The sequence below is a fragment of the Branchiostoma belcheri genome, unplaced genomic scaffold, assembly GCF_001625305.1.
Source record: "Branchiostoma belcheri isolate BF01 breed outbred unplaced genomic scaffold, Haploidv18h27 scaffold26, whole genome shotgun sequence".
Lineage (NCBI taxonomy): Eukaryota > Metazoa > Chordata > Leptocardii > Amphioxiformes > Branchiostomatidae > Branchiostoma > Branchiostoma belcheri.
The window spans coordinates 791887-812820 of record NW_017803865.1 but is presented as its reverse complement, the minus strand read 5'-3'; the positions used below and the strand labels follow the sequence as shown (position 1 = coordinate 812820).

Here is a 20934-nt window from a genome sequence, read left to right as displayed (position 1 = left end):
TTCTGGGAGTTCTACCATTACATTTTATGAGTACATAAAATACTAATAATTTGTATAAGAGTTGAAGTGCTAGTCTAAAATGTGTTCTGTGATCTAATGGTTATCAGAATCAAATGTTTGATATCGATTTACTTTGCGTGTATCTGTGACCATGGTAATAAAGTGTCTCTTCCACTTTCAGCGGTGAGGAAATGACCATGAGATCTAGACTTTATTTTATTTTAAAGAAGCCGACTGTAGAATGTGCTATCTGTTGGTGGTGTCAGAAGGTGCTGACATTTTAATAGCTAATTATATCCAAGGACATTACACGAGTGAACTCCTTGCCACGTACGGAATATATATGCATGATTATGTGACTAACCGTTAATCGGATAACTCAACTTGTGCCAAACGAAATTCCTTGCAAAGAAAACAAACAATTAAGAAACTTGAAAAGATGTCGCACTAACTAGCACTCCAACGACCATCAGTCAACAAGAACAACAGATTTAAAATTCGAGTCAGTGCAGTGCACTGTGCAGTGTGCACCTGTTTATAATATCCACTATCGTCATGTGAAGAAAGAGGTTTATTTGACCATCGAAGTTTTGATGAAGCTGTTGACAGCTAGCAACAACGACGATTACAAAAATCATGGGTATTTCTACATAATCTTTTTGTGAATGAAGAAAAGCTAGACGCGTTGAGTTTTTCGATAACAATATAGTGGAGCTTGTTATTATCGGTGGCCTAGTTTGTATTACTATTGCTAACCCGAATGTAAGGATAGGTAAGCGGGGAACACGTCTATGATATCAGCCTGTATACAAAATGTGAAAGCAAGCAAAGTCTTTGTTCCCGCCCCGTCCCGGACAGGGAGGGCGTATGATAAGAAGATCACAATTTCACAACCTCTGCTTGGAGTGCCACCCACAGCGCAAAGGAGGCGTGTTAGAATGTATGGTGTGACTGATAGCAGGTGGCTGGACTAGCTGAGCCTCATTCCATGCATCTGAAGATGCAGCTTGAAGCCCAAGCAGCACAGATTGCCCGCGAGTTACCTTCCTTTTTCGGCACGGTAAGAGCATGTACATTTCAATTTTGTACAACGTTTTGACCCGGGGCCATTATAAAACCTAACATCAATACTCAGTTATTCGAATTCGTCATAACCTACACTGGTAAGGTAGGACCAGGAATTAAGCGCTTATTACCGCGAAGACGCCGTTGTCGTAAGAACGAGTTCATCCAAACTCTTCCTTTAAATTTGTCCACCGTTTCGTCAACGCCGTGACGTCAAGAAAAGATACATTGTTATTGTAAGTCATAACTTCATCACTATCAACTTGATTGCCTTACTTGGACAATGGTATTAAACTAAGGACGGTTTAAGCTAAATGTGATGGTGGTCCACGGCCGTCAAGTACTGACAATGTGCCGAACTAATGCAATACAAAAGGCAACCTTATAAACCGTTTATAGCCCGGTATCGTATATACGTACATAAGTAACAAGTGACACAAGTCAGGTAATATTTTGTGTTTGACATGACTTAACACCAGGATGTCGTTCTCCACGTTGTCTTACGCAAGTGGCTTTACGCTTTGCGGTGATGGAAATCATGCGGCATCCGACCAATGATTTATTTTTACAGAAATTTTAAAAAAATGCGAGTATGTATGTATACATGCACCAATGTTGTTTGTAGTTGGCATGAGTAATTTGACATGATGTGATTACTAATGCTATAATGCATTATAGTATTTTGACCTCGCCAAGCTCTACTGCACAGTACAGCTGTGAAGTAGCATCCAGACATCTGGTCATCCGGGGACACGGTAGCGGCTCGATGTTAACCAGAACACCAAATTTGATCTTTTAATGAACTATTACGCAGGGTGTAAGGCGAAGCATAGGCCCTGTCATCAGCTTCACCCCCTGAAGCTATTTTAGCCGAGTATTACTAGTAATTATCTCTGCCCGCGGCGTGTATTCTGTGGGGTGGCCTCAATGGAGTTTATAATTGCGCGTGCGATTAGTAAAGGTAATGCAGAAAAACTGATGATGTTTTTAGCGCCATGCATATGGCGTGTCTTTATTTACTACATTCACTACCAACACAACTGTTCTTCGGCATACTAGTAGATTAAAGAAATGATTAATGGATTTTCATGATGGTAGACGAAGCAAAAAAGGTAGGCAAATCCCTGGCGGTTTTCTTCCTGCATAGCCGTGATGATGATCAGTCTTACAAGATAAGTTGTTTTCAAAAAGACAACTTCTGTATCAGTGAATCTGTATCTTGATCTGTATTGATATAGCCGGTATAACCGCCCTCCGGCGAAACACGCCAGCTTCGCAGGCACGCGGCGCGGCGGACGCTGGCTACATTGCACCGAACGACTTGTTACACCTAACCCTTGAACATCTAACTCTAAACATTAATTGTTTAAAGCTATGGAGCGAATTTGAGGACTATGGATGATTGGTGGAAGGGAAGGGACCGTGGAGCTCTATGATACTCTCCAAGCAGAGGTTGTGGGGGAATGATCGTTACCTTTTTAAATTATGTATATTGTAAATATGTTATTGATTTAGATGTGTTTTGTGACTTGTATAGTTGTCAACTATGTTTGTAAATGTATTGTCTGTATGTATGAATACCAGGAAGACTAGCGGTGAACCCTAGGGTCCACCGCTAATGGTTATTCTAATAAAGTTTCAAAGTTTCAATTCTATGGCCGTTTGTGTGTGTTTTTTTTTTTTTTTTTTTTTTTGTCGCTATCCCCACCAACCCGTCGGTGGCTGCCGACCTTCTCTGGCTAATGGCTACTGCCTGGCCAATTTCATACTGTTTTTTTTTGCCACCGAGAGGGATCTGCTTGGAGATTACTCTCAGTAGTCTATTTCCGATGTAGCCATGAGGCACGATTCGACTCACGTTTTATCTTAACTTCTCCAGATTATTCCCATGGCAAAATCGTAACTGCCGGCGCCGGTTAAAGCATAGGCCCAAGATTTTGCCACTCGTCGAAAAGTCTGCTAGCTTGAAGATTATAGTCCGATTTCCCAGCTTCCGTCCGTATGATATCGATAGTTTGATGAAAATTTGTTTGACTAATTTGAGGTTGTGCAAATAGGTCACTTTGATAATGGTTCGGTTGAAAAGTTTGTTAATTAGCCAGTTAAGTAAAATGTCTCATTAAGTAATCAGAGCCAATTAGTTAGATAATTAAGTCATTAAGTTCATCAGTTGCACTACTGTACACCCCCTTTCAACATCATGGGACTAAGGAGCCCAAACATTAGTTTAATCTGTATGGTGTTGATATATTTCTATGAACAAAATCGGAAAAAAGTTGGGTAATGAAGATCATTGATTCAATTTTGTCAATACTACGTAACTACCTGCAAAGAAACCTGCAGCTGCTGCCCTTATGTCGACAGGAGAGAAAAACAATTATACTATAGTAAATGAGTCAATCCACCACGTAAGGATGCATGGTCCATCTACATGTAGCTTATTTGCCGCGTGGTTTCTAGCCATAGCATAGTCATAAGACATTAACTTGCACGTAGTTTCATCATTTATTATGTGGGGCGGCGCCGCTGGCCTTGGGATCTGTTATCTAAGAGGGTGTTTGACACTAGCTGGAGATGTTCTGTTTGCCAATGAAGACTACTAATCTCTAACATTGATGATCCATACACCGGTATTTGACCGTTAGGTCAATTCATTGGAAAACGTCAAGAAATTCCGAGAAAATTAAAACCTCAGCCTTCCTTTTTTGTGTGATGTCGGGAAATGACTGGAAGAGGAAGAAAAAAGGGATCGGGAAGAAACGTAACAGTTGTGTCTGTCGGACATAAGATAACGGTACTCCGGTACTCAACGCTCTACCATCTATTCTCAGAAGCTGGTGGTAACCTACGAACTGAACACACGTCAGTACACTTCCGCGGATCTCTGGACCAGGGCGGGGTTAGACTGCTACAAGTAAGCACGGGGGTGGTATTACATTATTCAGTCGATTATACATTATCTTGACCTTGTTCTACTAGTGCTTCACGTCTTTCTTGGTTTTATCGGGCTAGTATATATGTTTGCTTTGTTGTTTTGATTTCTAGAAATCAGCCTATTGGTACAGAGAATTGTAAATAAAGGTATTTTATTCATTCTGAACAAATAATGCGTTGATTTTGTAGCTACATAGTGTCGGCCGAGAAAGAGGGAGAAAACAATCACTGCTAACATATAGGCTATCTGACCTTTGCTATCGATATCTCATTCATCAACAAATCTGTACAGGGTAAAGGGGGAAAAGGGAAAGGAAACCAGGTAAAAATCGTCTGATATTAACGTTTGGACACCCCTGTGCAGGTGGACCATTCTGTAGATGACGTCATCAGGTGCAAGCTTGCGGGACAAAAAATGGCGAATATTGAGAAAGTGAGATTCTGGTCGACGTGCCGAGGGGCAATCAGCGACTGACCGGACCTGATGTGGGTTTGGTCCGTTAGAGCAGGCCTTTTAGACAAAGGGTGTGGTGAAGATGTCACTGCTATGTATTTGCGGTGAGTAGCGGTCCCAGATTTTGTGAAATCTGGTCGTTTGCTGGCAGCATTTTTGACAGATTTTCTTCCTGTTATGATATTTCCTTCATACCCGCTCGTTTCATGGAATATTTCGTCTTTTCTTCCCGGTGGTGGCGGGGCAGTGAGGAAAGCACGCTTGGTGGGAGCTGCAGGTAAGTGTGAACTAATTTCTATCTAAGTAAATTATAACGATATGTTCGTCGATCCGCTGTATGTTGGCGAAGGAGTGGTATTTTGATTTAGTCCGGGGCCCGTTCCGAAACAGGCCGGGCTACGCGAACAGTTGGGGGCGTTACGGCGGTTTCCACGTAGCGGGACCTTGAATAGAGGTGTTGGGTGACAACAGTGGTGCCGTGTTACAGAAACTGGTGTTTCATATTTTAACCAGAAGACGCACGATACGTAAATATCAAAGTCCATGTTTGTACATGTGTAACTGCCTTTTCCCGGTGCTACCCCATATTGGTGTGCGTGTGACAGGCCTTACATGTAACATTAACGGTGGAGCAGTTGCGATCAATACGCAGAAAATAAATCGAGCCTTGGGGATTTTTGCTCCAAAGACACAATCTGCAAATCATGACCCCACAGTACACCTGTTAAATATTTGATATGTATATGCAGGTTCGCTGTTTTATACACATTTGTGCAGTCAAATATAAAGGCAAACATAGGTATAGATGAATATTTGTGATGTCTTTCATTCCTGCCATATTTACACACCAAAAGTAAGCATAAGCCTGTCCACTAGATCTCCCTGTTAGCTACATGGCAACTGAAAAGAGGTACAGTTTGAAATATTGCACATGCTCATATATCAAATAAATCAAGACAAACTTTAGTTTTATCATAGCCAAAGAAATAGAAAACTATTTGCTACAAAATAAAGGGTTTTTAATCTCCCCATCATATTGTTTATCATCATAGTGTTGTTATTTGTGCAAAAGTGTAAACTTGAAAAATCGTGGTCAAGTTCACCTACAGTGGACTGTTAAATTTCCAACATTTGGGTATACAATGTACATGTATGTATTGGATTTCACTATAAGGTATTTCATTTACAAAATTGGTTTGAATGGCTTCATCAAAACAGTAGAAAAACACCTGAGGATATTTGTGCAACCCTTATATCAAATTTCGTGTCATCTAGCTTACCTTAAGAAGCTAAAAATATAAAGTGCGATGCCTAGTGTGGTCATGAAGAAGGAAATGAAACAGCCAGAGAGTCATTTTTTTCTTCTTCTGATTAGGTGCTCTACATGTACATATTCTTATGTCCATAGTGCAGAATATCATATAAGGTAAAGGCTAACACCCATATGTCAACATATGATTATAGATAAAAATAGGGAGCAACAGGAAGTAACAACTCATGTGTAAATATTCCCTTAGCTCCAGATGACTAGTTACATGCACTTGTGTAATTTTCTACCCCCTGCTGTTACACCTTTTCCTGTGTCACAACTAGCACCTGCTCAGTCCCAAAATTGATAGTCCAAAATTGGTAAAATGGAGTTATCTGCAGCAAATGGGAAATCTTTGATGCGTAAATTATGTGTGATCACATTATGGTAGACTTCAGCTCATGCATAATCCAAAACTGTTGGGTGTGGTGACTTAGCACTAGTCCAAAATGTCTCCTCCCACCACAGATTTATATAAAAAAAACTGTTGCGCAATAAAGTTATTATAAAATTGTTTTATGAAAATTATGCAAGGTTGCATTCCAGACATCTTAATCTATTTGACATTTAACTTAACATCAGCTGTTGATATTATTAGATGAATTCATACCAAACTTATCTCAAGCACAGGGTGAGAGAATGTAGGAAAAGTTCAAATGTCAATTTCCAAGCCTCTTTTGATGCTCAGGGTTTGAACAGATCACTGAGTATTCTTTCTGGTGACGCCCACCTGCTAAAAGGAAGTGTTACAACCTGGTCAGCTGTAAATCTTGCAATTGTTCACCTTGACCGGAGGAGTTGGATTGGTTATTGCCTGCCTGGGGACACTTGGTGCACCACAGCAGGGGGTATTTTAGTACCCTCGCCCCCGCAGTGGTATTAGATACTTATACAGGTGTTATACCCACATAAACATTAGGGTGGGGTTGAAAATCGTGACAAACTGGTGTCAGCTGATTTGGTACGTGATATGTCGGTGGTGCAACAAATACCCGGATAACAGGTGTACTGAAAAGTCTGATGGAAAATGTCAGCAGGATTGTAACAATAGAAATGGGAAAAACAAACAAACTGACAAAATTTCTGCATATGATGAATGATAATAGCAGCGCTGAGTTTGAATCAATTCAGCCCTTAGAAGAGTAATTTGATGTCAGGTTCAGGTTCAAATTGCAGGCTGCAGAAGTCGCTTCACCCAAATCATCTCTAGACATCCTTCCAAAATGAACATGTTTTAAAATTTCAGCAACATCTAAGACATCAGAACGTTGTTTATGTCAACACTGATGATCATAATGTCACATTGTGAATTGCATTTAGTAAATTTAACTTATACTACAGAGTATATGCTGGACTTGACCTGCACCATGGTAATTGACGGACAGAGCTGAAACAAACTGGATCATGCAGATATAACTCATACATTCTATATCATATAAAATGGTCTTTTAGGGAAGTTTACAAATACTGTAAATCAAATGTGTTACTTATTCTTAGTTATTGATATGCTCACCTGTTTATTCCTGTTACGCCACTGCAAACATCTGAAGTAGATTATTTATACACGTATTGTAAACTGGCAGTGCTGTAGTCTCAAATGGTTCATGCAATTGTGTAGTGCAGTGTATGGTTGGTAGCAATGTTAATTTTGAAATGATCCTTTTATTGATAGAACCACTGCTGTTTTAGTGTACTAGTTATTTCCTTGTACCACCATCCAACCTGTGCATATAATTGATTTGTTCATTGTGTAACTCCAGAAAAATTCCAAACATATGTGACCCTCAAGCTTCAGAATGCGAAGAGTACCACGATAGCAGTGAAAGGCAATAGTCCCAGCTGGGAGCAGGACTTCATATTGTAAGTACAGGTGGAATATTGATCAGTCCTGTCTTTGTAATGAATATTCGGTGTGTTCTCTGCCTAGACAACCGGAATAGACTGAACACAGAATGTTACAGGAAGTATGTGCAGCCAGCGTTAAAGCAGGCAGGACAAGTGAGATAAGGTTTCATCAAGTATAATATATGACAAGCTTTTTAACAAGCATTAAGCATCATATTGATAAGAAATATATGTGTTTTCATAACTCTAAGATTATCTTCCTGTGGCTTTCACATGCATTTGGCAAAATGTTGTAATTTCAATAAGATTTGAATGATGACTATAAAGTATGCCTCTTTATTTTTATGATAGCTCAGTCTCAAGAGACTGTTTAATTAATGAAATTATTGAAGACAATAGAAGATAATTATAATGCACTGGAAAATATCTTGTTGTATTTTGCAGTGAAAAAGAGAGACTATATACAACTTTTACTTGCATTTTTCACAATGACAATATGAAGCAATGTCATGACCTGTATGATAGCTACATGTACAAAATATTACATTAGAGTGTATCTTGTTAGAAGATGAATAGATATACAGTAAAGTTGTGTTTGTCTGACTGACATGTTATTTGCTTGCTATGTTGCAGTGAAACAGAGAGACTGGACATGTGTTTGGTGGTAGAGTTGTGGAATAAGGGGATGCTATGGGACTCCCTACTGGGAACTGTGGTAACTCCACTTCAGACCATCCCCCAGTCTTCTGAGGTACCACGTATTTTCATTCATAATCATAAGGCAGCCTCGCACCCCTTAAGGTTGTTTAATAAATGTTGTACTTAGATGCCTCTAACTTAAGTGCATATTTTTTTACACCATGTAGTTTAAACAACCTTTTTTTTACAACTGAAGCATCATCAATGTTATACTTATAGAGATGTAAATCTAGATTTTTGATATTTTCTTAATTTCAAGCTCAATTTTCCCGCAGGAGAATTGTAATGATTCATGAAATCACAAGTTAATAAACTGTATTTGGTCTTGCTACCAAGGAGAAAGTACAGGAGGTGAGAGACATTTTAAGAACTTTTTGCAGGATTAATTGTTATGACGAGCCCCAACCATTGCTATATACAATTAGTGTAATACGTTTGTTTTGTCCTTTTCTGTCGGTATCCACGTCAGTGTAGAAGATTTGTTTGTGCTTTTTTCTATGATATATCTATATTTAAGGTTGACGTCTTGATCACGAGTTTTCTTAAGGTGATGTGTCTATAGATATTGCAACACTATATGGCCATGATTCTTTGGTTGCATGATGAAGTGGGACCAAAAAAAATGTATCTTTAAACCTAGACGCATACTAGAGTAATTGAGAATTCAGTAACATATTTAGTATTCATTGTGATCAATACGTACTGCATTGGTTGTGTCACGTAGGCAACCATGACTCATTCAGATCTCTGCCTCGCCCGGAAATTGAATCCTTTTCCTCCGAGAAAAAAAGTTAACGAGATTCTTTTATAGCACAATGAGCAGACCATGCACACACCAGTCTGAGACAGTCCATGACAATTAGTTCTATTGCCCGATCCTGTATAACTCTTCTACCAGTCAGAATTTAATAGCTCTTCAGGTCTCCACGCAGGCCAACCCTCATACCAGTGTCCATTTATCAATAAGCATGTGGGAGGATGTGTGATGACTGCATCATGATTTCCTTTTCCAGTATCATTTCCTTGTGAAGGAGATTTACATTAGCTGAGCCTTTTTTTCAGTAACCAGTAAATTTTTTATTTCTACCCACATATACATTAGATTATGTCAACTTTCTGGGGGGCCTTTGATTTTGATCTTACCTCATTTGTAATCCAGCCGCTTTACATGAATTGTTATTGATGGATGGTTTCATTTTGGAATTTATCATTATGCATCGTGTAATTCATAATACGCTACTTGCGTGTAGACCCCCTTTTAGGCCTTTGTCCAGCAGTCCAGTTGGTCTTGGAGAGCTTTTAACAAGAACAAAATCCATGAGCTGTTTAGCTCCAGCATTGTAACACACGCCTACTGCATAATGCGATAACAGTCAGGTTTTCAAATGCCAGCAACTTATACTAAGCCTGTAACAAATGTTAACACTTAGCGTTCTACTTAACCAGTAGGGGTTCTTGTCTGTAAGTTAGTGTAACCGTTACAACATGTACATGTACTTTGAAATTCGCTGAGCAAATATGTAACATGTCCTGAGCCATGGAAAGCCCTAAATTGCGTTCACCATTCTTCCTCAAAGGATATGAAATGTGAAATGTTTGAGGATTGGCAATTTGGGGATTTTCCTCCCCCTAAGAAATGCGGCGCAATTCAGGCAATATCTGGCAAATCTTTGAAATACAAATTGCACATTATGAATAATGTTCCCTATTCATACCCATGCATATCAGGCTACCTTAGATACATGTTGCTGTCACAGAGATTGCATGAAGTGGTCAATCCTAAATCACAGGAAGCTCTGCTTGCCTGGAAATGGAAACCTTTTCCCCTGGGATTTGATTTAATGAGATTCTATTGAATAACATGAACAGATAGATAAATAAGACCTGGCAGGAGTCAGTTATAGATTTGTCTATTATGATCACTTACACTAGATCAGCCTGTATATAGCTTGGCTACTGTACATGATTTCTTAGAAATAATATCTCTCCTGGCCTTGCTGCGGGCCAACATTATCCCTACGTGGTTGAATTAAGTAAGGCAAACATGAATTACTCAACCCACTGCCTCCAGCAAAATGGAAATGGAAACCATGGATTATAAGTCAACAGGACGAGAATTATCAAATGGTCTTTCTTGCCTTGTAATATGTCTCCCATAATAGTCCCATTGTATCAAGTGCACGTTTTGCTGTATGATGCACATTTTTATATGTTATGCCATAAGCTCCCAATCTACATAATTTAGTGGGCACCAAAGAAGCTAGCTGTAGGCACATGATGTAGCAGCCATATTTATAATGTACATTATTCATAAACTTACTAAGGCACGTAATGGTATACTAGTATTCTTGTGTAGCCGTTTTGTGTTTTCTTGCCAGTGGCCTTTTTTGGTAAATACCAAATGAATTATAGTGATGTCATAAATAAATTTTCATAATCATGTAATTATGCCAGGACAGTGGCATATTGGCATGGCCTGGTGTCTCCTGAGACCCACACCGTTTTACTCACTGACAGGTTCTTTGAAAGTCTTACATAATCAAGTGTCACACCTTCATGTTTGAACTTTGGACTGTGATGTGTGCTCAGGTGCCAGGACTCCACACCACCAGACCTGGGCTCATTCTTGATAGAGGCCCATTAAAGGGTTTTGTGCCCTGGTTTGGCTTCAGTCCGTTCAGACCATAAATCTTGTGGGTTTATGTTGTGAAGGTTTATGAAAGGGGAAACTGCAGTACATCAGATTGTAAAGGTACAAAAATGAAAGGGAAAATTGTTTAGTACAAGCTCCTTCAAGAGAAATCTGTTTTGTTTTATTTTGCCACTTGGAAGTTGGCGTTAAAAACAATTTATGCAATACCACTGTGGACCATACATTGGGAATTCCATGTATTACAAACCTGATTTTATTCATGACATCCATGTATGTGCATTGGTTTTGGTTTGAACCCTCCTCATGTCTCGCCTTTTGACAGATAGGCTGTGGTTGGCAGCAATGTTAGTGCCCCAAATATTATTTCTCATAAATCAAGACATCACTATCAGATTGATTAACATGTCTGAACCCCATGTAATCTAGAAGCTTTAATGTACATGTGTGTGTTAATCGTAAACAAAATTCATGAGAAATAAATCTTTCTGTCATTAAACAACTTTTTTAAACACTTTGCATTAGACTTAGGAGCTTCAGGAAATGTCTTCCCAAAATGTGTGTGGGCTAGATGAAATAATTTGTAGAGCCTATTTAGAGCAATCAAATGACAAAAAAACTAAGGATAGCTGAATCAGATGTTCTTTCAGTTGAATAAGCCAATAACTGACTGAATTTTTTCATTATTGACAAAATTTGTGGCAAGAAATATAGAATTTGCACTGTAATAGACTACATGATGGTAAAATTATTATCTTTTTGTTGATTATGCTTATAATCAACTTAATTGAATGAATCTGTTTGATAGCTTTTAAAAAATAGTTTTTTTTGGCACCTGGAATAACTGAAATGCAGTGAGTGACCAAATGAACGCTGATAGAATTTGTAGCAGCCCAGGAGAGGTCACAGATTTTAATTGAGGTCAGGAGAATCTGGCTGCCTCCAACACAAAAGGTGTGATTGGGGTCAATTTTGGGAGTAGGAGCTGTCATACCCATATCTAGGTTGTTTATTGGCCGGGTCTTTTGTGCATTGGGGAAAATAAGTACCCTATGATATCAGAACCATTTACTGGTGGCCTTGGCACCAATGGGGTATTAGATACTGGAAAATCCTATGGCTTGTAAAAGGGGGTCATCTATTCCTGACTCATGCATTATGAAACTCACCTTTCTCATAATTGATTGGGTGAGTTCTTGCAAAGTAATAACGTTGCTTACATATTGATGTATCATGAGGAAGAGGTCATATTATGCATCTGTCAAGGAAGGGAGAGTGCTATATGTCATACAAGTCATAGTTGCTTCTTGGGTTAATGAATCAGATTTTTAGCTGTAAAAGAGCCACAAATTGTGTATCAGAGACTGTATCTATAAAATAATATGAATTGTACAGTCAGCTGTATTGATAGACACATTGTGATTTTAGAGGAAGTCTGACATCTCAAGAATGATGAATGGTAGCCACTTGAAATTCACACCATGCTTGTACATGATACATTTGGACAGATATGATGGCATTCTAATCCCTCATGATTATGATCTAATTTCTGTTACACCTACTCTTATACGCATGTTTGGCAGGACAAACATGTAAGGCATACTGATTACCTCCTTTGGTCAGATGTGATCACACTCTAGGCATCCTAATTTTGCTCAGGCTCTGTTACCATCTACTGGATAAGCAATATTCTAGATGATGACCATCTTACATGCACATATAGCATAAAATTATAGTCATTATCTTGCACATTGCAACACAACTGCAAAATATCTCAATTCTTTGGTATACTGTATTTGTAATATGATTTGGCCTGTGCCGATATTTAAGTTAGTTGTTTTATTGCAGGAGGGGCCAGGAGATTGGTACAGTTTGGATGCAGACGTTCTGATGAAGAATGATGTCATCAGTGGGACCAAAACACCAACTAACCACCAAATCATGTTGGATATGCGCTTTGAAGTACCATACAGTAAGACTGGCTTTTAGTATTTCTTCTGTGGGGATGATTAAGTTTTATTTCAAAAGAGTAAAACATGATACAATAATTCAAGGAATGTTGCACCTTATTGAAGAGTGAAGGGAGAAATGGGCCATAAGACTTAGTACTCCTGATTCAATGAAAGTTGGCAAGAAATAATCTTGCAGTGTCCAGTAATGGCAGTATCTTTGACTCTTGCACTGCTTATGTTTGCAGATATCCCAGATGAGGAGGCCTTCCTCCTGCAACAGAAGCTTGAGGCTTTCAATACTCTAACAGATCAGGAGGTAAGAACAGGACCGAGACTGGCTATTGTCACTTAAGATCAAACAATTTTATCTTCATTGGATTAAATCAAATGTAAAACCTTAATCAGTTCAATGGTGATACTTGATAAAAGTTTTTATATGGTTATATCCAGTTTGTTATCGGAGATTAAACAGCACAAACCAACGTAAGTCTAAAATAAAGCCTCAAAGTGTACTGTTGTATGCAAATTTTTCAGGTTCCGAATGTTGATGAGGAACTTCGGCAGAGAGGGAGACCACCAGGACAGCAATGTGAGTTTGGGTAACCTCATGTGCAGTACAGCTTACATGTGGACTATATGCATCAAACTTTTGTGAAAGCTACAGTTACTGCAGAACATGAATCACATCAATACCGGGTAGTTAAAATACAATGTAGCTAAAACAGTTTGTCTTTTCTCAGCACGGTTGACAGTTACATTGGACAGCACAATCTTCACATTTGTATTCCAGTCATTTTTGTTGATGATTGATTGTTTTGTATTCCAGCTATGTCTGATGATGTGGATAGTGACTACACATCAGATGGAAATGTCCCCTATGACACCCAACAGAACAACATCTCCGTCCATCAGTATAGAAATATGTACCAAGCACATAGTCCAGATGGTTTTACAGACCAAAGTCCAGAGGTGTTTCTTCAGGAAGAACGACAACAGAACGTGCAGCTTCCAAATGAAGACTTCCAGCCTATGGACGATCTGTACCATGATGCTTTTGATGTGTGAGTTGATTGGTCTAAGATGCTATTTATAAAAAAAAGTGTTTGTGAACAATTGTGGCACATGTTGTCTTCAGTGCACTTGCAACACACATGTACATGTAGGTTTGCCTCTACAAAAATGTACACCAAGTATGCCTTATGATGGGTTATGTTTTTGTACAATGGTACAGATAATAATGTTATTTGGAAGACTCATGCAGCTTTCCATCACATTTACTTTACTTTAGTTTCTATCTTAAGGCACAAATAATGTTTTTACAACTATTTTTTTGACTACAGTGAACTGAAGATATCTTTAAAAGACATTGTCCTCATTTGTTTATTTTGCATGATTATGTTATCGGTATTTACATTCAGTAGCATTTTAATGAGTGTTGAGCTATTACTAAAGGGTAAGAAGTAATGTGTTGGCAATGTTGTGGTTCAGGACCAATTGTACCGTGATGTGAGCATCCGTCCTGTGATAGAGTGGCTGCTCTCTGTTTAGCTTTGTACGAAGGCAAGGCAAGGCAAGGTGTGACTTATTGTCTGCTATCAAGAATAGAGCAGTTGCATAAGGAGGGCAGTCACATACGAACGTATGATTGGGAGTTTGTTTCCTCTGTTCTGTCCCTCCTTCAGCTACAATTCCTTGGACGGAGAGCCCAATAACTACAATTCAGTCAGTACTGGAGTACCCAGGAGTGACATAGACACAGAATCTGAAGCTAGCTCTTTCCATACCGCTGTCAGTCGCTTGCCGCGGGAGGGACAGGAGTCTGGTCACGCCCCACGTGCAACCCAGACCAACAAGACCATGGGCAGCAGCAGGCAGTCTCTTGTGGGAAGCAGGCAATCATTGCTTCTGGATAGGTAAGTACTAGAGGTGGGACAGGCATACTGGACCTGTCTGGTACTTCACTTCAAACCCATACAAAAACTGAACTGGAGCAGGATCTGATCCTCTGGCCCTTACCATGTCAGGTCAGTTCCCATCACAAGTCAGTGCAGTTTGTGGTGACAGCATGCAAAGCTCACCCATTCTTTCTTTTTTTTAGGTATTTGGCTGGCTGTGTCCATAAAACAATTAGATATTCAGAATTAAAGTAAATGTGATGGAAAATAGCAGTTAACATTATAATTTATAGTAATACAAAAGGTACAGGTATAAATAAGCACACTTTATGTACTAAATCTTCAGGCCAGAATGTATCTCTCTCAGCCCAGTGAATGGCACAGGCAGCCGCATGTCTTCAGCAACTGTCAGCAGACAGAGCACTGCAGAAAGCGAGCAGCCTCCGAGTACGGTGTCTCCTCGGGAAAGTGACAAGGATGGGGCACTGACAGAGGAGGAGAGCAGCGAGAGCCCCACGCCGGCCAGACTTCGCTGGCAGAACGCCATCGCAAAAGTTCGAATGCAGATCAGGCAAGAGGTGGGTCATCATCTTTGTTTGCCACATCTATCTCTAGAACATTTGAACATGAATACCCTGCTTATTATATGCATTTAGCTGTCCTGAGAACATATTTCTTTGACAGCATTAAAGAATGTATTTCAGTAAGTCTGACTCTGTTTGGAAAGTTATGATTTAGTGTAGCATTTGATAATTTCCACTTTGCAGAAAGAAGCTGAAATTCGTGAGTCAGGGGGGAGAACCTCCCACTGGTCTGGACTGTTACCAATGGGGTAAGAATTTATTTTTTGCCTAGTAAGTTAATCATGCACTTAAACAGGTGAATATGAAGTCTCAATATGTATACATTGTAATTTGAAAAGTGAATTCTATAATTGTAGCATACACTTTAGGAACTGTAATAGTTATACTCTAAACATACATATTTTAGGAATTGTTATCTGGTTTCCGTCGCATTAAATTAATCTATTTCTTCTATTATTTCGTAATGCAGAAATGCAGAGCATTTCTACAGCAATATAGATGCAATGCCAGAAATAATGAAGAGGAAAAAGTCCATTCCTTTAGTCAGTGAATTGGTAAGTTTCATACCAGTTTCTTTCTTGTTTTTTAAGATGCTAATAGGGTAATACAGTGGTAGGTCAAAGATTTGAAAAACTAAAACTTGATAAGGTAGGGTGAAAAGATAAGTCACTCTCTATAAGACATCTTTAAGTTGTTAGGTGTATTTCCTTTGCCTCATCCATTCAAATTGTAAGCAGTGGGAAGTGAAAACCCATTATTCCATAATTAGTCAAGATCAGAACTCCATACATACGTAAGGTATTAATACAAACCCATTCTATAATAACTTAAGTCTTTCTCTTCCTGGTCTAATGTCAGTTGAAGGAACCCTCTGGTGAGCGGAAGTGTTTTGTGCTGGTACCTACATCCTTTGGCTTATTGGGGAAGGCACACATTTTGCATTGCTTTCTTTGGGTGATGCACATTATTAGATGGGTGTTGTTAAATTATATCGTCATGTAACGTGTGTTTCTTGAGGACCAACAGATTTCTTTTTTTTTTCAACAGTGAAAATCACAAAAGTAATTGTGGTGCTTTTGGTTGAAGGAGCATGTTTAATGATTATATAGAGAGAAACACTTTGTTACCTCTGCTTTAGGTAGCAGGAATTCATTTAGCAGTTGAATTCCTATAGACAAAGCCTAGACTGCCTACAAGCATCTTCGTCTGCACCTCAATCTCCCAATGTTTCACTGTCTATTATCAAGCATGCCTAACGTGAAACATTAGTCCATAGAAAGGTCTTGTCACTTTTCATTGTAGAAAAGTACAGTACTTTGTCCTTCCTGTATCTATGAACCTCTGTTTATATCTGTCTGTCTGTCTGTCTGTCTGTATAATGTGGTGTTAACCAGTTCTTGGTGTTTCTCAGTAGAAACATGATAGAGACAAGTAGTTCTACATTGAAATTCATTTGCATATGCTTATTCAGTTATTCATTTATGACAAATGTCATCGTAGGTTTTGTGTAGCTTTTATCTTGTTGTACGTGTTTTGTCTGAACTTTGGGTTGTTACTGATTTTCTTTTCGCACCCAATCTTGCTGCATACTCCTCTGCTTCCATGGAATTTGCTAGGCAATGGTAAGTGCATATCAACTTGAAGGGAGTGAAAATATGTCTGTTGTGCCTGTACTGGTGTGATTGCATGTTGAATAGTTGCCAAGAAAAGATAATGATTAAGTATGTACTGCTTTACTATATAACTGTGCCAAATGGTAAATCTAAATTGCTAAATGGTTTTAGACAGGCAGAAACAGTTGGTATTAAAAGAATGCAGATAGTAGATTGTTCTGTGTTTATGTCATTTTCCTTGCATGCTGTTGAGGAAGCTCATGCCATATTCTGCTGCACTTGCTTACTGTGCATCATTGATACAGCTCTGGCCTTGTTTGTACATGTTACTTGTTACGTTTTAAAGGAGAAAGTCTTGATGACACTTACACTGCTCATACTGGGTGTTTATAAGAATTTTTTTCATGCATTTTCTAGTCCTTGGCGGCAATGAAGCGACAACAAGGTATCCACAATGCCATGGCAACCAGATCATCCCTCAATGATGAGGAACTGGTGAGTTTGGTTTAATCACATCATAATATCTCCTTTGAAGAAGTTAGATATGTCATCTTTCTGTGTAATGGTACATCTCATACAGGTGTTTGGAATAGGTTTGCTAGTGTAAATTAATTCAAGCTCATATAGCACTGTGAAAATCAAGTACATGCACTTGTAGTACCTCTGAGTTGAAGTTTGTGGTTGTACTTACTTAAGTATCACAATGCAATACAAAGGTGATTTTTTTATTAAAAAATTTGGATAATCTTTATATAACTAGCCATTGATGCTAATTCTAATGTATAATGTGCTGATCTAAGTCTTTCCTTTTTTCCTGTTAGAAACAACACGTCTATAAGAAGACTTTGCAGGCCTTGATCTACCCCATCTCCAGCACCACTCCTCACAACTTTGAGATGTGGACGGCGACAACTCCGACCTACTGTTACGAGTGTGAGGGGCTCCTGTGGGGGATCGCCAGGCAAGGGGTCCGCTGTACCGAGTGTGGGGTCAAGTGCCACGAGAAGTGCAAGGACCTTCTGAATGCAGACTGCTTACAACGTGAGATCTGATTTTGATTGTTCATCCCAAAGGAGTGAATATTGTTTTTCTCGCATCTGTCTGTCCCTCAATGTTTCCATGATTCCCTGTAAGCAATGTGTAAACTTTCAGGTTACCTTTTTTCCAGGTGCGGCAGAAAAAGCGAGCTCAAAGCACGGAGCAGAAGACAAGACACAAAACATCATCTCAGCCATGAGGGACAGGATGAAAATTAGGGAGAGAAACAAACCTGAGATTTTTGAGCTGATCAAGTAAGAAAACCAGCCAGCTTTACATATCAATTACATAACAAGAACAGGTTTGAAAGTACTGCTTTTAGCGTGTACAGTCCAGGCAAGAATACAAGAGCCCCTACAAATCCATAGATGGATAGCTTATAATGTTTCATACAATTATCACAAAGTGATAAATTATGGTAATGAAATGTACTTTTTGTTTCAGGGAAGTTTTTAGTGTAGACAAGACCTCCCATGCAGGACACATGAAGGCAGTGAAGCAGAGTGTTCTGGATGGGACATCCAAGTGGTCAGCTAAACTAGCGATATCAGGTAGGGAGCATAGTGTTCCAGCATAGAATGTTGTGACTGTGAAAGATTATTTTGACTAGATGGGTGTGCAGTAGGTCTGTATGGCCAAAATGTTTTGAATGTACTTAAATAGCTTTTAGAATAGACAGAACAAAATTGATCAAAATGGGAAGATTCAGACCATAAAAAAAATGCAATGATGTCTACCTTCTGTTTCCAGCCTACAAGATATGCCAATTTGAGAGATGTCCTTCTGAGAGTCTGGAAAAGGGACTTTTAGAAGGAACTTTTTAGAAAATAGTTTCAAAGTAAACATAAGGCAAAGAGGAGATCAAACAATTTAATCTTTCTCTCCAGTGGTGAGTGCCCAGGGCCTCTGTCCAAAAGACAAAACTGGGACCAGTGATCCATATGTGACAGTGCAAGTTGGCAGAGTCAAGAAGAGAACGAGAACAGTAATACAGGACCTGAACCCTGTCTGGGACGAGAAGTTTTACTTGTAAGTGCTAGATAAACTTAAGTTATGATTGTTAGAAAACATAATACAAGGTGTTTATACCTTGTGCAATGTGCATTTATGGTTGTGATTTATTCTGATTTTCCTCAAATCCTAGCAGGTGCTACGAAGAGTAGAAACTGTGAACGAAACAGTGTCACGGAAAGTTGTGATTGTGTGTTACAAGTAATTAATTATACTGCATCGAAGTCACCTTTAGGTGTAGTTGGTAGAGTAGCCAATGTTAAAGATTGTCTGGCAGTGAGCTGTTAAAATCCATCTATTGTGATACCAATTTTCTCTTTCTCCTGCAGTGAGTGCCATAATTCATCTGATAGAATCAAAGTCCGAGTATGGTAAGTATCTCTGCTTTCCTTAGTCCCATTAGCTGACTTGCATTGTTTTGTTTCATCAGATTCATCAAAATGTATGATTCAGTGTTGACTTTTTCTAAAACAAAGACTTTGCAAATACTGTTTGTTCCAGGACATAGTTACTAGATGATATATGCTAGATGATCCCACTGTTGTTCTCAATCTGTTACAGGGACGAAGACGATGACTTCAAGTCCAAGTTGAAGCAGAAGCTTAGTAGAGAATCAGATGACTTTCTTGGCCAAACTATCATAGAAGTCCGAACTCTCAGTGGAGAGATGGACGTTTGGTACAACTTAGGTAAGGAAGAAGACTTAAGATGATATACATGCTCTTACATGAATTTTCCAGAGTTAAGTAAACAGTAAAAAAAGTTTCCCTAGATGAAGCACAGATTCAAATATAAGGATTGTAATGTTGGAAAATTGCACTGTCTAATGAAGTGCCATTCTGTTATAATTCTATACTATTCCAACATTATGCTCTTACCCCCGGTACTAAAATAGCAACTTTTTTTCCTTTGTAGACAAGAGAACAGATCGATCTTCAGTATCAGGAGCAATCAGGTTACGTATTAGTGTGGAAATCAAGGGAGAGGAGAAAGTGGCATCTTACTATGCACAGTACACATGCCTACATGAGGTAAGCATGCCTGCATTAGGAATCATTGTACCTTTTTATTGACCTTCTGTATATATTTTTTTGTATCTAGTCATTGTCTTTTTTTTATCTGTGTCCAGCTGTTTGACTGTGTATTACTGTAGGCCAATTCATTCTTATTAGAGATGGAAATATGACAGCCTCAACTACAACTACAATGTACAACTCCAAATTCATTTACATTCCTATCCATGTTTCTTTGGGACATGTATTAATAATCTGGTTGATCTCTCCAACAGAACCTCTTCCACTATCTCTGTGAAAAGAATGGTGGGATGTACAAGATACCTGATGCAAAAGGAGTAAGTGTTACTTTATTCACCAATCTTCAGAGTCTTGTTCAGTGTCTTCTTTTTATGTTGAAATGTTTAGCAGTTAACAAAGCAGGGTTCTGGGCCAAACATTTGCTAAGCAAGCTTTCATACTTGATCTGAGTTAACTTTCTTTGTGTAAACATCTACCTTGCATAGCACAGATGATTGACAGTATTAATTGTTGTTCCTTTTTGCTGCTGTATTTTATTCATTAAGATTAAAGACAAAACCTCTAATTTGTCTTAACTGCAGGATGATGCTTGGAAGATTTACTTTGATGAACCTGCCCAGGAGATAGTGGACGAGTTCGCCATGAGATACGGCATTGAGTCCATTTACCAGGCAATGACGTACGTTATCCCTAAGTTAGTCTGCAAACCACCTGATGACCATGTTGTATACTAGCATTTTGATGTGCCAGTACTGGCTGATGAGTATGTATATTGCATTGTACATGATAGGGACAAACATCTCATGCAGATTGGTGCTTTGACTCCACTGTGCAGTAATGTTCAATGGAGG

At 38.9% G+C, this 20934-nt stretch overlaps 1 protein-coding gene across 9 annotated transcripts in view; it reads left to right on the top strand.

Moving 5' to 3' along the window:
* Positions 1–960: 960 nt before the first annotated feature.
* The window catches only part of LOC109471843 (protein unc-13 homolog B-like), a 32083-nt gene continuing 12109 nt past the window's right edge, over positions 961–20934 (top strand). For 2 of the 9 annotated variants that reach the window (XM_019771225.1, XM_019771223.1), the window contains exons 1-25: positions 961–1060; positions 3897–3979; positions 4364–4557; positions 4701–4730; positions 7523–7622; positions 8241–8358; positions 12805–12928; positions 13154–13224; positions 13443–13497; positions 13735–13969; positions 14591–14821; positions 15171–15381; positions 15571–15635; positions 15857–15941; positions 17004–17009; positions 17418–17495; positions 17822–18041; positions 18169–18292; positions 18483–18589; positions 18926–19067; positions 19379–19420; positions 19611–19738; positions 19965–20080; positions 20338–20400; positions 20665–20762. In XM_019771225.1, the coding sequence (XP_019626784.1) occupies positions 4536–4557; positions 4701–4730; positions 7523–7622; positions 8241–8358; positions 12805–12928; positions 13154–13224; positions 13443–13497; positions 13735–13969; positions 14591–14821; positions 15171–15381; positions 15571–15635; positions 15857–15941; positions 17004–17009; positions 17418–17495; positions 17822–18041; positions 18169–18292; positions 18483–18589; positions 18926–19067; positions 19379–19420; positions 19611–19738; positions 19965–20080; positions 20338–20400; positions 20665–20762 (2471 nt within the window). In that variant the 5' untranslated portion in view covers positions 961–1060; positions 3897–3979; positions 4364–4535. Of the gene's footprint in view, positions 1061–3896; positions 3980–4363; positions 4558–4700; positions 4731–7522; positions 7623–8240; positions 8359–12804; positions 12929–13153; positions 13225–13442; positions 13498–13734; positions 13970–14590; positions 14822–15170; positions 15382–15570; positions 15636–15856; positions 15942–17003; positions 17010–17417; positions 17496–17821; positions 18042–18168; positions 18293–18482; positions 18590–18925; positions 19068–19378; positions 19421–19610; positions 19739–19964; positions 20081–20337; positions 20401–20664; positions 20763–20934 lie in introns of those variants that run through there. The other 7 variants (XM_019771230.1, XM_019771227.1, XM_019771228.1 and 4 more) reach the window with 6 other exon arrangements.